The sequence below is a fragment of the Myotis nattereri genome (assembly GCF_964212035.1).
Source record: "Myotis nattereri genome assembly, chromosome: 19".
In the NCBI taxonomy this organism is placed as follows: domain Eukaryota; kingdom Metazoa; phylum Chordata; class Mammalia; order Chiroptera; family Vespertilionidae; genus Myotis; species Myotis nattereri.
In genome coordinates this window covers 6,408,796-6,422,174 of record NC_138095.1, presented here as the reverse complement: position 1 = coordinate 6,422,174, position 13,379 = coordinate 6,408,796, and the positions used below count along the sequence as shown (strand labels likewise).

The 13,379-nt window shown below is 50.7% G+C and overlaps 1 protein-coding gene across 1 annotated transcript in view; it reads right to left on the bottom strand.

The window, feature by feature from the left end:
- The window catches only part of KSR2 (kinase suppressor of ras 2), a gene marked incomplete at its 3' end in the record, with an annotated part of 271,370 nt that overhangs the window by 70,529 nt on the left and 187,462 nt on the right, over nucleotides 1-13,379 (bottom strand). Inside the window, exon 6 of the mRNA XM_081113682.1 lies at nucleotides 1,123-1,192. Within this exon, the coding sequence (XP_080969808.1) occupies nucleotides 1,123-1,192 (70 nt within the window). The remainder of the gene's footprint in view (nucleotides 1-1,122; nucleotides 1,193-13,379) is intronic.

Here is a 13,379-nt window from a genome sequence, read left to right as displayed (position 1 = left end):
GCAAAGAAACCTCTCAGCAGCATGTTCAAAGAACACAAAGTGCCGAGGTCAGCTGGCTTGTAGATCCATCACTGAATCGTCCAGGGCCTCAGCTTTCCAATCTGTCAAATGGACATGACCACACTTTTGCCATTTACCCCACAGTGTTTGTGAGGAGACTGTGAGGATAATGAGCTAAACTGTGGAAAGTAAAGAACTTCTTATAAGGGATGACTAGTAGTTACAAATCTCCCTCCTGAAAGGGCAGGCGTGTCCCTGGAGAGGTGGCCCCATGCACCCAGCGTGGCCGCAGCTCTGCATTGACTGACACCTCAGAAGAAGTGAGCATCCATTCCTGAGTCTTCTGACCCAAAACTAGGATGTAAAGCATTCGTTTTGACAAGGATACCAGTTATTAAGTGGTTATTATATGCCAGGGCCTTTGCTTAGCATTTAATATAGTATCTCATTTAATCCTCATGACCACCCTGTGGGTAGGCAGAATTATCTGATGAGAAAATTGTGCCTCAGAGAGGTTAAGTAACTTCCTCAAGGCTGAAAAGCTTTACTACAGTGGTTCTCAACCTTCCTAATGCCGCGACCCTGTCATACAGTTCCTCATGTTGTGGTGACCCCCAACCATAAAATTATTTTCGTTGCTACTTTATAACTGTAATTTTGCTACTGTTATGAATCGTCATGTAAATATCTGATATGCAGGATGTATTTTCATTGTTACACATTGAACGTAATTAAAGCATAGTGATTAATCACAAAAACAATATGTAATTATCTATGTGTTTTCCGATGGTCTTAGGCGACCCCTGTGAAAGGGTTGTTCGACCCCCAAAGGAGTCGTGACCCACAGGTTGAGAACTGCTGCTTTACTATCTGGGATTGGAACACAGGTCACTCAAACTCCAAAGCCCTGGCTTTTAACCATTATGTGCTAATTTCACATGGGCCAGGTTAGTAAGACGCAAACATCTCAGTCCCCGGCTGTCACGCTGAGGTTTAGCCTGGCCCACGCGAGAGCAGCATGGTGACATAGCAGCTGGAGTGACACATCTGCCCAGCCTCTCCCCACCACGGGGGTCACAGTGCCCAGCCCTCACCATGCCGGGAGGTAGGAATCCAGCCTACCTGTGCTTGATGGAGTTGCTAAGGTCTCTGCGAGAGATCTGCGGGGACCAGCGCGGTACTGACAGTGTGTCTGCGGGGAGAGAAGAGAGGAGGACAGCCGGTTACACAGAGGCCAGAGCCTGGCGTGGGCCCATTACACAGAGGATTAGAGGCTGGTGTGGGCTCCAGCCAAACCCAGTAAGAGGGAGGCTCACCGCCCTCAGGAAGGACAATGACCACATCACTTGTTAAACCAAAGCCGAGCAGAACGCTGGTTTAGCCTGTTTATCTTAACCCATGCAAGGTCCCAGGGCAGGGCAGCCAGAGAGTGCCTTAAAGGAAGCCAGCGTGAAAACAATAAGATTAAGCATCACTTCCATTTACAGAGTGCTTAGTGTGTGCTGGGTGTGTGCCCACACGTGCCTCAGTTCAGTACGTCGTGAGACAATCCCAAAGACGGGGGTTGTTAGCATCCCCACCTTGACGGTGAGGCAGCTGCGGCCTGGAGAGAGGAAGTCAGTTGCTCAAGGTCATACACCTCGGAAGCAGCACAGTCACTGGGAAGCCAGGCTTGAGGGCTCTAGGCATGTGCCCTTGCAGGCAAAGTTCTAAAGCGGTAGATTCCAAATGCCAGTCACGCAAGTACCACCCTCCTAATTTTGGTCACGGCCCTGTATAACCCATAGAATTATTTGTTTCCTATTTTAAGTTGACTCTTTTTGTTTGTTTAAATACATTTATCTTAAAATCAAAGTCTATATGGAAAACTAGTATCACTTTCTATATATTGTAGGTAACTATTTAAAATATGTCCAACCATGAACCATCTAAACTCATTCTAGAATAAAGGGATGGACTGGTTGATGAACAGGTGGATGGATGGCTAGACGGATAGGTCGATGGACTGGTTGGTGGGTGTGTGGATGGATGGATGGATGGACGAACGAACATGTGGGTAGGTGAATGGTTGAATAGGTAGATGGATGAACAGATGAATGGATAGATAGATGGGTAGATGGTAAAATGCTAGGTGGGTGAATGGGTATGTGGACGGGTGGATAGGTAGATGGACTGGTAGGTGGGTGGGTGGATGAATGGACAGATAGATGGATGAATGGTTGGAGAGGTGGGTGGCTGGACAGATGATAGGCAAGATGGATAGATGGGTAGGTAGGTGGATTAAGTGCTAGGTGAGTGAGTGGATGGGTGGATGGATGGATAGGTAAATGAAGTGGTAGGTAGGTAAGTGAGTGAATGGGTGGGTGGGTAGGTGGGTGGGTAGGTGGATGGATGGATGGATGGATGGATGGATGGATGGATGGATGGATGGATGTTTGGACAGGTGGGTGGATGAATGGTTGGATAGGTAGGTGGATAGACAGATGACTGGATAGATGGACAAATGGGTAGGTGGGTGAATGAATTGCTAGGTGGGTGGATGGATGGATGGGAATGAGGGGGAAACAATACATCACACAGACTTCAGACTGGATTCCTGTCCCCATCTGGTCTTTTCTTTTTTATCTTAGACTAAATCCCAGTGACCTCCACTGACTGAGTTCTGGGACTTTGTCTGCAGCCTGAGCCCCAGCCCCCACCTTCCCTCCACCTCCCGGCTCCTCACAGACCTTGAAGGCGCTGAGAGGTGTGAAACAACAGCAGAAATGAACTAGTGCTGCCTGCGAAAGCTCCACCAGCCAGGGCGAGGAGAAGCCAGAGGCTGACCCACACGCCAGCTCTCATTTCTCAGGCCGGAGGGACGGGGCCAGCTCCCCGTTTTCCGAGCGGCAAATGCACGCCTCCTTTTTCACAGCAACTGTAACGGAGCTGTGTGCTCACGGGGGAGCCGGGCTTGTCTGAGCCGATCAGGGAGCATTGAACCCCCAGCCCATTCAAACCCTCTCTTCGGTCTCATGACACTGGCGGCAGCCATCTGAAAGCTGTTTCCAGAAACCCCAGTTCTGCCCTGGGACCCTTGCTCAGAGAGCTAATGATTCTCCAAGCCCCAAAGGGCAGGGAAAACACAAGAGGGACGCAGCTGACAGATCACTCTCAGAATCACTGCCAGTGGAATCCCTCTAGTTTAACTAAAAACCAAATGTCACCCCTCTTATAAGCCCATTTTACTGCTTGTTTAGTTTCTGAGAAACAAACAAGCAAACAAAAAAGAAAAACATTTGAGATAGACAGAGAGAGAGAGAGAGAGAGAGAGAGAGAGAGAGAGAGAGAGAGAGAGAGAACACGCACGCGTGCTTTCTTCCCATTGCCATCTCCTTTGGGGACTGAAGTGAGTGAGATTTGAGAGGAAGGATTCTACCTGCTAATTCCTTAAAATGTCTTCTCCGGGGCCAGGGATGGGCGAAGGGGTGAAGCTGTGCTGGAGGAGGGTCAGCTCAGATTCACCGCCGCCTCGTGGGGAACCCACAGAACGGGAGTGCCACAGGGGAGCTCCATCTCCCGGAGCATCAGCAGGGCTGTGGGAAAGGTGTGTTGAGGGGATTCTGAGGCTCGCTAGGAAAGACCTGGGAGACTGACTAGCAATGCCTGCAGGGCGAAGCATAAGGTCGTACCCACAAGTGTGCGTATGTTTGCCTCCCCAGCAAGCACAGAGACCACATCTTTGTCTCTGCCTCACTGCCTCAGAGCATAGGGGCGGGGTCAAAATAAGTGCTTAAAACATGTTTGCTGAATCTAAGATTATTATAATATAAACCCTGAGTTTATTGATCACTCAGTACGTGTTACCCGTTGGAGTTTCTACCTGGAAGCTATGCCTTGTTGCACTCAGGGTTCCCATTATTCCCGCTGTACAAAGGAAGACACAGGAGCTCAGAGAGGTACAGGGACTTGCTGAAGGTCACACAGCCAGGCACTAGCAGATCCTCAAGCTGTGACTGCAATTGTTCACAAGTCCTCCGAAAGCCCTACACAAGTGTTCTCAGCCAGGGGCACTGATGGCCCCCAGGAACATTGGGCAATGAATGGAGGCATGTTTGGTTGTCAGGCTAGGGTGGGGAGGGTGCTACTGGTATCTAAGAGGTAGAGGCCAGGGATGCTGCTCAGCATCCTACAGTGCATAGGACAGCCCCCCACAGCACAGAACTAACCACCCCCAAAGTCAATGAGAATCCCAGATCCAGATATTTTTGCTTCTCGAGGCATCTCTCTAACCCTCAGACCCCAAATGACCCGGATGGTGTTCCTGAGGCTCAAGTCAGCAGACAGCAAGTCCTCTCGTATTATAAGCACATCTCACTGTTCCACTCAGAGTCTAATTATCCTGTTATTCTCAATTACAGCGCCGTCTCGAAAAAGCAGAAGTAATTAAGTTTAGTCGTTTGGTTTCATTCTCCCAATATCTGGTTGAAGGGTGAACTCTGTCCATTACATTACGAGCTGCAGCAGCGTTCTTCTCAGGCTATAATAACCTGCTCACAGCATCACACAGGGTGTGAAGAGCTGAACTCTGAGACCCTCCCTTTACTTTCTGCGTTTCGATTTCATTACACTTGCCAATGCAAGCCTTAAAGCAAAGGGAAACCGTTTAAAGGGAAAGGGGGTGGGGGTGGGGTGGAAATCTATGAAAATCGAGGCCTTATCATAACAGAGAAGGCAAACAGCATTTACAGCAATTAAACTGATACAGAAACTTCTGCTCAACAATCAAAGCGCCTATTAAGATGTCTCCATAGCTGAACAAAAGATTCTTTTTCTAGTCTAATTTTCTGATAACAAGTCGTGCAGACACGGAGGCAGAACTGCTGCCTTCGGTCCCAGGGGGAGAACACCAGACATGTCTCCTTAGACATTTTCATTCCCGCTGCCTGGAGAGGGAACGTGCTGAAGGGGAGGTGGGGTCTTCTCCCTCCTGCAGGCCCCTGGCAATGCCCTCCACAAGTGCCTCCGCACAGAAGGGGGTAACCCAGGAGCCTGGTCTTTGAAACCACCCTGGTAGCCAGATAGACAAACAGAAGCCTCGACAGAAGAAACCGACATTAATAAAGCATCCATGTAACGTAGAGCTTTGATATGAAAAACTCAGAGTCAGACGCGGGAGAAGCATCGAAAAACATTTAACACAGGGACACCAGGTAAAAACGGTGGCAATAAAGAGGACGAGGAGGGAAAGGAAATAAGAATAACAACCAGCCCAGCAGTGAGGCTCAGCGGCTGAGTGACCCTGAACCAAGAGGTCAAAGGTTTGGTTCCCCATCCCCCGTCAGGGAATTTGATTGCCAGCTGATTGATGATGTTTCTCTCTCACCGATGTTTCTATCTCTCTATCTCTCTCCCTTCCTCTCTCTTTAAAAATCAACATGTTTATTAAAAAAATAACAATCAGAAGAAAATAAAAAATAATAGATATGCTTTTTGTGGAGTGTTACCATGTACAGGCACTACTGCCAAATAAGGCCTATCCTATCTAATAAAAGAGAAACATGGTAATTAGCGTACGACCGCTACCCTTCCCATTGGCTAATCAGGGCGATATGCAAATTAACTGCCAGCCAAGATGGCGGCCGGCAGCCAGGCAGCTGGAAGCGAACATGAGGCTTGCTTGCTTCAGTGACGGAGGACTCCAACGTTCCCCGCCTGCCGCTGCCGGCCTCTGAGCTTGCAGTTTAAGAAACATTGTAACAAATATAGAAGCTAAACAAAACCCCAGGAACCTGCTTTCAGCGAGCCGGGATCTTGAGCTGGAGTTGATACAGTGTCTCGATTATAGAACCTAAACAAACCAGATACCTGTTTTTAGCAGCAGAGGCCTCAGAGCTGGAGCCAGAGCTAAAGCTGGCCCAGAATAAAAAATAAAAGAAAAAAAGGAGCCGTTGGGAGCTTCAGTCACTCACCAGCCTGAAAACAGCCCTCAGCCCCTCACCCAGACTGGCCAGGCACCCCAGTGGGAACCCCCACCCTGAAGGGTGTGTGACCAGCTGCAAACAGCCATCATCCCCTCACCCAGGCTGGCCAGGCACCCAAGCGGGACCCCCACCCTGATCCAGGACACCCTTCAGGGCAAACCAGCCGGCCCCTACCCACGCACCAGGCCAAGATCCTATATAGTAAAAGGGTAATATGCCTCCCAGCACCAGGATCAGCGGAGCCGGGAGGCCTCCCGGCACCGGGATCAGTGTGACAGGGGGCAGCACCCAAACCCCCTGATCGCCCTGTGGCTCTGTGTGTGACAGGGGGCGGGGCCACAACCTCCCTATCCGCCCTGCTCTGTTCGTGACAGGGGAAGGCGCCCCAACCCCCTGATCAGCCCTGCTCTGTGCCTGATAGGGGGGAGCTCCCCAACCCCCTGATCGCCCTGCGGCTCTGTGTGTGACAGGGTACAGTGCCCAACCCCCTGATCAGCCCTGCTCTGTGTGTGACAGGGTGCGGCGCCCCAACCCCCCGCCCCCACGGGCCCTGCTCTGTGTGTGACGGGGTAGAGCCATAACCTCCCCATAGGCCCTGCCCTGAGTGTGAGAGTGGCAGCGCCCCAACCCCCTGATTGGCCCTGCTCTGTGGGAGATAGAGGGCGGTGCCCCAACCCCTCCCCCACACGGGCCCTGCTCTGTGTGTGATGGGGTAGAGCCATAACCTCCCCATTGGCCCTGCCCTGAGTGTGACAGTGGCAGCGCCCCAACCCCCTGATCCGCCCTGCTGTGTGTGTGACAGGGGGTGGTACCCCAACTCCCCTATCGGTCCTACTCTGTGAGTGACAGGGGGGAGCTCCTCAACCCCCTGATGGGCCCTGCTCTGTGCGTGACAGGGGGGAGCTCCCCAACCCCCCTGATGGGCCCTACTCTGTGCGTGACAGGGGGGAGCTCCCCAACCAACCCCCTAATGGGCCTTGCTCTGTGCGTGACAGGGGGGAGCTCCCCAACCCCCTGATCGACCCTGATCTGTGCGTGACAGGGAGTGGTGCCGCAACCTCCCCATCAACCCTGCCTTGAGTGTGACAGGGGGCGGTGCCCCAACCCCCCAATCGGCCCTACCCTGAGCGTGACTGAGGGTGGCATCGCAACCTCCCGATCCGCCCTGCTCTGTGCATGACAGGGGGCGGCGCCCCAACTCCCCAATCGGCCCTGCTCTGAGCCCGACCAGGGGCTGCACCTAGGGATTGGGCCTGCCCTCTGCCACCCGGGAGCAGGCCTAAGCCAGCAGGTCGTTATCTCCCGAAGGGTCCCAGCCTGCGAGAGGGCACAGACCGGGCTCAGGGACCCCCCCTTCCCCCCGAGTGCACAAATTTTTGTGCACCGGGCCTCTAGTGTATATATATATATATATATATATATATATATATACACTATCTCATTTAACCCATACCTGACAGTGCACGCATTCTGGTAACCTATCAGCTGTTATCATTTCACCTCTAAGGACATCAAGTAGTGATGCCATTTGCCCAGGGTCACACAGCAAGCAAAGGCCAGGACCGGAGTTTTTAATTGAGGTCACACAGCCGGGGCCCAGTAAATGACAGTCCATTTCATCTCCATTCATAGACGGAAACACTGAGGCTTAGAAGCAATAAATGACTCAATAGCTAGTAAGTGGCTGAGTGGAGATTGGAACCACAGACAGGAACAACTGCACTGCATGCTTCCAGTCCAGACTGCCCTCCGGATCCAGGGAGTTCCACCCACCTCTGCTGTCCATGCCTCCTCCCTGTGTCTCAGGGAGGGCAGAGGACATGAGGGGCACCCAGCCTGTTTAAGCTCAGGGAAGGGCCACCGAGCCCTGGAAGAGGATGTTGGTAACATAACAACATTCAAACCTGTAGAGAATTTTGTGAGTTTATTTGAGCCAAACTGTCGACAATTGCCGGGAAGCAGAACCTCAATGGATTGAGATAATGCTCCAGAGAATGGCGGGCTACATCTATATTTATACATTGCAATCAAAGGAAGGGGCCTGGTGGGGTACATGAGATCCATTGGTGATAGACTAGAGAGGCGGGAGAAAGCAAAGCGGGGGAAACCCCTGGGATTAGATAAAAAGTAAAATGATGGACACATACTTCGGTGGGTGCGGGAACGATGAACACGATAACAAAGAAGGAATCTGTGGTCTCTGTCCTGGCATACAGGCACATTATGTTGTGCCCCAAGGGGTCCAGAAAAAGGGAAGTTACCAGTTACCCAGATATTTCAAGGGTATATCGTTCTAGATGCAAAAAGACAACTAGGCTCAGTTAAGGTAAAGGTTGACCTTGTCAGTGAAGATATTGGCCTAGGAGGTGACTGCCACCATCACTGCTTTTAGTTAAAGTTTAATTTCAGACCATCCTTTGTGGTGACTTTAGGTCTCTGAGTTTGCAAGACCGCCATGCAGGCCTCCCCTGAGCTTGTCAGGTTCGCATGTGGCCCCTTTCGTCCACAATGGAATAGCCTGTTCATTCCTTCTGTTGTTCATGCAGTTGCCCAGTAAATACTTTGTTGAGCAGAATGCCTTCTGCCCCTAAGTGTTCACATCCTAATCCCTGGAACCTGTAAGTCTGTTACCTGACAGACAAAAAGACATTTTGCAGATGTGATTACAGATCTTGAGATGGAGCAATCACCCCAGGTTATCCAGGTGGGCCCCGTGTAATGATGAGTGAAATAGGGAGGCTGAAGGGTCAGCGTTAGAGAAAGAGATGGGACGATTGCTGGCCTGGAGGATGGCAAGGAGGAAAGAGCCAAAAAATGCTGCCGCCTTCAGAAACTAGAAAAGGTGAGAAAACAGGCTCTTCCCCAGAGCCTCCAGGAGGAGCCGGCTCTCCTGCAACCTTGATTCTGGACTTCTGGGCTCCAGGACTGTACGACAATAAATCTGGGTTGTGTTGAGCCACTGAGTTTTGGTAATTTCTCTACAGCAGCTGTAGGAGACACATACAGTACCTATTTTGTGTCAGGTAGCGTTTTAGGAACTGGGGAGTATAGTGAACAGGATGTTTTCTGAGCTTAGAGTCTACAGGAGGAGTATGAAAGTGACATATTCCACGAAGGAAATAAAACAGTACGACCCTGAGATTTGCTGTAAGTCAATGGGAACCTTGGAGTTCATTAGAACAGAGTTAGGATGCAAGGATGCTGGGGGTGGGGAGGGGAGTCATCTCACAATTTTCAGAGCTCCCTCTGGCGGTGGAGGGGAGAATCGCCTGCCAGGCTGTGACAAAAACAGGAGTGCCCCACCCCCATCCTCCAAGGCTCCACCCCCAGCATCAGGCCAGGGGTCTCCCAGCCCAGCCCTTTCCCACTTGAGCTGCCAAGATCCCACCTGCTGCTCCCAATTAAACAAACAGAAAACAAACAGAAAAACCCCACACCTTAGGACGGGAGCGGTGATCAGCCTTACTGTACATATCCCAAGTGGGAATACACCTCTTAGAGCCATTTCTTCATTTAGTGCAACAACCCTATGAGGTTGTATCCCTAGTTTACAGCTAAGGAAACTGATGATAACGTAAAGCCCATCCCTAGGACTTAGTGGACCTTAAAGTTGAACCCAGTTTCCTATAGAGCTAAAGCCTTGCTACTCTCTCCCCACCACATACACTATTCGCTTCCCACAATATGTCTACTTCTGCGACATGTGCACCATTTATTGTTTAAAACATGCAGCCCTATGGAGGGATTGAGCGAGAGAGAGGGAGAGAGAGAGGGAGAGAGAGAGAGAGAGAGAGAGAGAGAGAGAGAGAGAGAGGGAATTCATGGACAACAGTGCAGTGGAGTGGGGGTGGAAGAGGGTATAAAGAGGAAAAATGGTGATAGAAAAAATAAAGAAAAACCACACAAACATGCAGTCCCAGAGCACAGGAAACTGTTGATTGACGTCTCTGAGCCTTTAAGCAGTTTTGGATAACAGAGGAGCTACCCTATCCTTAAATGTGTCCCTGGAGATAAAGACCTCGGACACATAATAGTATCCATAATAATAAAAGCATAATGTGCTAATTAGACCAGACAGCCGAATGACCTTCTGGACGTCGTTCCTGCTGTCCTTCCAGACAAAGCTGCAGCGGCGGCGGGGACTGAGGCAGAGGCGGTTAGGGGTGATCACGCAGGCAGGCAAGCAGTTAGGGGTGATGAGGTAGGCAGGCGAGTAGTTAGAGGAGATCAGGCAGGCGAGTGGTTAGGGGTGATCAGGCAGGCAGGCGAGTGGTTAGGGGTGATCAGGCAGGCAAGTGGTTAAGGGCAATCAGGCAGGCAGGCAGGTGAGCAGTTAGGAGCCAGTGGTCCTGGATTGTGAGAGGGTGCAGGCCAGACTGAGGGACCCCCCTGCCCCCCTGCCCCCATGCACAAATTTTGTGCACCAGGCCTCTAGTTAATAATAACAGCTAACACTTAGTGAGCACCTACTGCATGGCAGGACTCAGATTAAGTGCTTCAGATGTATTATTTAATTGGATCTCTGAAACTTCATTTCAGGCGGTAGAGCTGGGGTTTGAGCTCAGACATCAAGCCGCAGAGCTCACCCTCAGAAACACCACAAATGAAGTGGAAGTTCCACGCCGCCCCCAAGCTTCCAGCTCAGCCTGAGTGAGAACCTAACAATGCCGCTGCTTTCAAATCCACAGGAAGATTCTCCTGGGCCCCAAAATACCTGAAAAAATAGAAACTTAGACTATTCAAAGTTTCTTTGGGGGCTACAGGCCCATCGCCAGCTAAAGCCCCACTGACTTAGCCAAGGTGCCAACCAGTCCTGATGAAAGCTGCTCATGATATTATGCACATAGCAGGGAAGAGCTCTATTTGCTTTAATATCAATTCAAATAGATCAGATCTAAAAGCATTTCAATGACGTGTGCCTCTAAAGGTTATAGCTCCATGATTCTGTAAGGCCAAACTGAGTTTCTGGGTGAATATGGTTATCATTGTCTCCCTGAGCTTCCCAAGCTCCTATTTCTTCATCCGGAGGCTGTGGTGTCTATGCCGTTGTCCGGGGAACCACTGGCATTGGCGAGTGTGTAGACGAGGTGGGCCCAGGTGCCACGACAGGAATGAGATGCTAGGGATTAACAGGATTGTGCTGCTCACTCTCTTTTTCCTCCCATTGACTTTAGAGAAAGTAGAAGGGAGAGGTGGAGGGGGAGAGGGAGAGAGAGAAACACTGTGGGAGAGACACATAGATTGATTGCCTCCCACATGCGCCAGAGACGGAACCTGCAACCCAGGTATGTGAGCCATTACCTGGAATCAAACTCACGACCCTTCCATGTGGGGGCTGACGCCCTAGACCAGTGACGGCGAACCTTTTGAGCTCGGTGTGTCAGCATTTTGAAAAACCCTAACTTAACTCTGGTGCTGTGTCACATATAGAAATTTTTTGATATTTGCAACCATAGTAAAACCAAGACTTATATTTTTGATATTTATTTTATATATTTAAATGCCATTTAACAAAGAAAAATCAACCAAAAAAATGAGTTCGCGTGTCACCTCTGACACGCGTGTCATAGGTTCACCATCACTGCCCTAGACACTGAACAACACAGCCGAGGGCCTGTGCTGCTTCCTCTTGATGGAAGGGACTAGTCCCAGGAGAGACCAATTCAGGATCCCCTGGCATTGAGGCAAAACAGAGCTACCGCCAAGAAGCAGGACCCTGGCGGGTACGGAGTTATTGTGGTCAACCCAACCGGCACGGGGGAGTTGGGGGGGGGGGAGGGTTTAAACTAGAAGCAAGACCTTGAGCGCGGGCCTCCTTTGGAGTCAGAGCCAAATCCTTCTTTCTGAACAAGAAGGGCCTCCAGGTCACCCAGTTGCCCACTGAGTGTGGGAGATGGCGCGTGGGACTGGCAGCAGACCTACGTCCCAACATCGGCTCTGCCACTTACTAGCTAGGACACCTGGGGCACGTTCACCTCTGAGACTCTGTCGCCTATAGAAAGAGGGTCATAATCTCTCCCTTATAGGAAAGTCAGGAGGATGAAGGGGGTAATATAATTGGAACAGGGCTCCGCTGAGTGCCTGACATACTGTTATTACTGCTTTTGTCACTGTCATCATCACTCTGCCTCTAGAATGAACACACCAGTTAGAACATGATAAAGCTCTCCAGGACTCTTATTTGGAGCAGTGGTTGGCAAACTGTGACCCTCAGGCCACATCCAGCCTGTCACCTGCTTTTGTAAATAAGATGTGATTGGCACACAGCCACACCCACTCGTTTACATACTGTCTGTGACTGCTTCTGCGACAGAGACAAGAGGGCCCCCACCGCCAAAATTAATTATTACCTGGCCCTTCAGAGAAAAAGTGTGTCAACCGCTGATTTAGAGCTGAGGAACTCATTTCCTTGGCTGATTAGCAGATATTTTTTTTCTTTTTCTTTTCCCCCTCAGCTTTATTGAGGTATATAATTGGCAAATAAAGTGGTAAGATATTTAAAGTATATCATGTGATGATTTGCTATACATCTACATTATGAAAACATTTTTTTCTTTGCAGCCAGAAGACCTGAGTGAAGACTCACTTCTGCGACTCACACAGTGGGAGCCCTTGGACAAATGGCCTGTCTTCTCCAAGCCCAAATGTGCAGGACCCCTTGGCGTCACCCCCCGGCTCACCTAGTCCCAGCACCCTGTGGGGTGGGGGGTGCTGCTTCACTGCCATGTTACAGAAGAGAGGGGCTGGGTGTGGGAGGACCGCAAGCAGTCCAGCCAGTCTCGCCCCGACCCCGGGTTCTTCTAGCGCTCACTGTCTCCTGCAAGGTCTCCGGTGACATGCCACTGCTGAATCCGTGTCAGCCGTGAAGACAAGGGAAAGGAAAATTAACTCTCTCTTCTCACTGCTTCTGTCTGGGCTAATTAATACGATTATCCACTTGTCACTTGATCAAGGCAGAGAGAAGACCCTGAGGATGTGTATGTTGCAACGGGAGGGGTGATGGAGACGGTCATGGCCGAGGGGGTAGACAGAGAAAGGGCCCCCTTGGGAGTGTCTCCAGGTGGGAGCCTGCCTGGGTGAGACAGGTGAGCAGTGAGGGCGCGGGTAAATGGTAGCCCAGCAGACAGAGGGCTGATGTGCAGGGCAGAAGGCAAGAAAGTGCAGACACTGTGAGGGGAAGACATCACAGACTCACAATTCAAGTCTCTTCGGTCACCCCTTCCTCCTGGCCCCAGGCCTGGCTAAAAAAAATTTTTTAATGGTGAAACCATTGCCCTGGATGATGTTGTTCAATGGTTAGAGTGTCATCCATGCACTGAAGGGTCTCAGGTTCAATTCCTGGTCAAGAGCACATACCTGGGTTGCAGGTTCGATCCCTAGCACTGGTCAGGATGCATGCCAGAGGCAACCAAATAA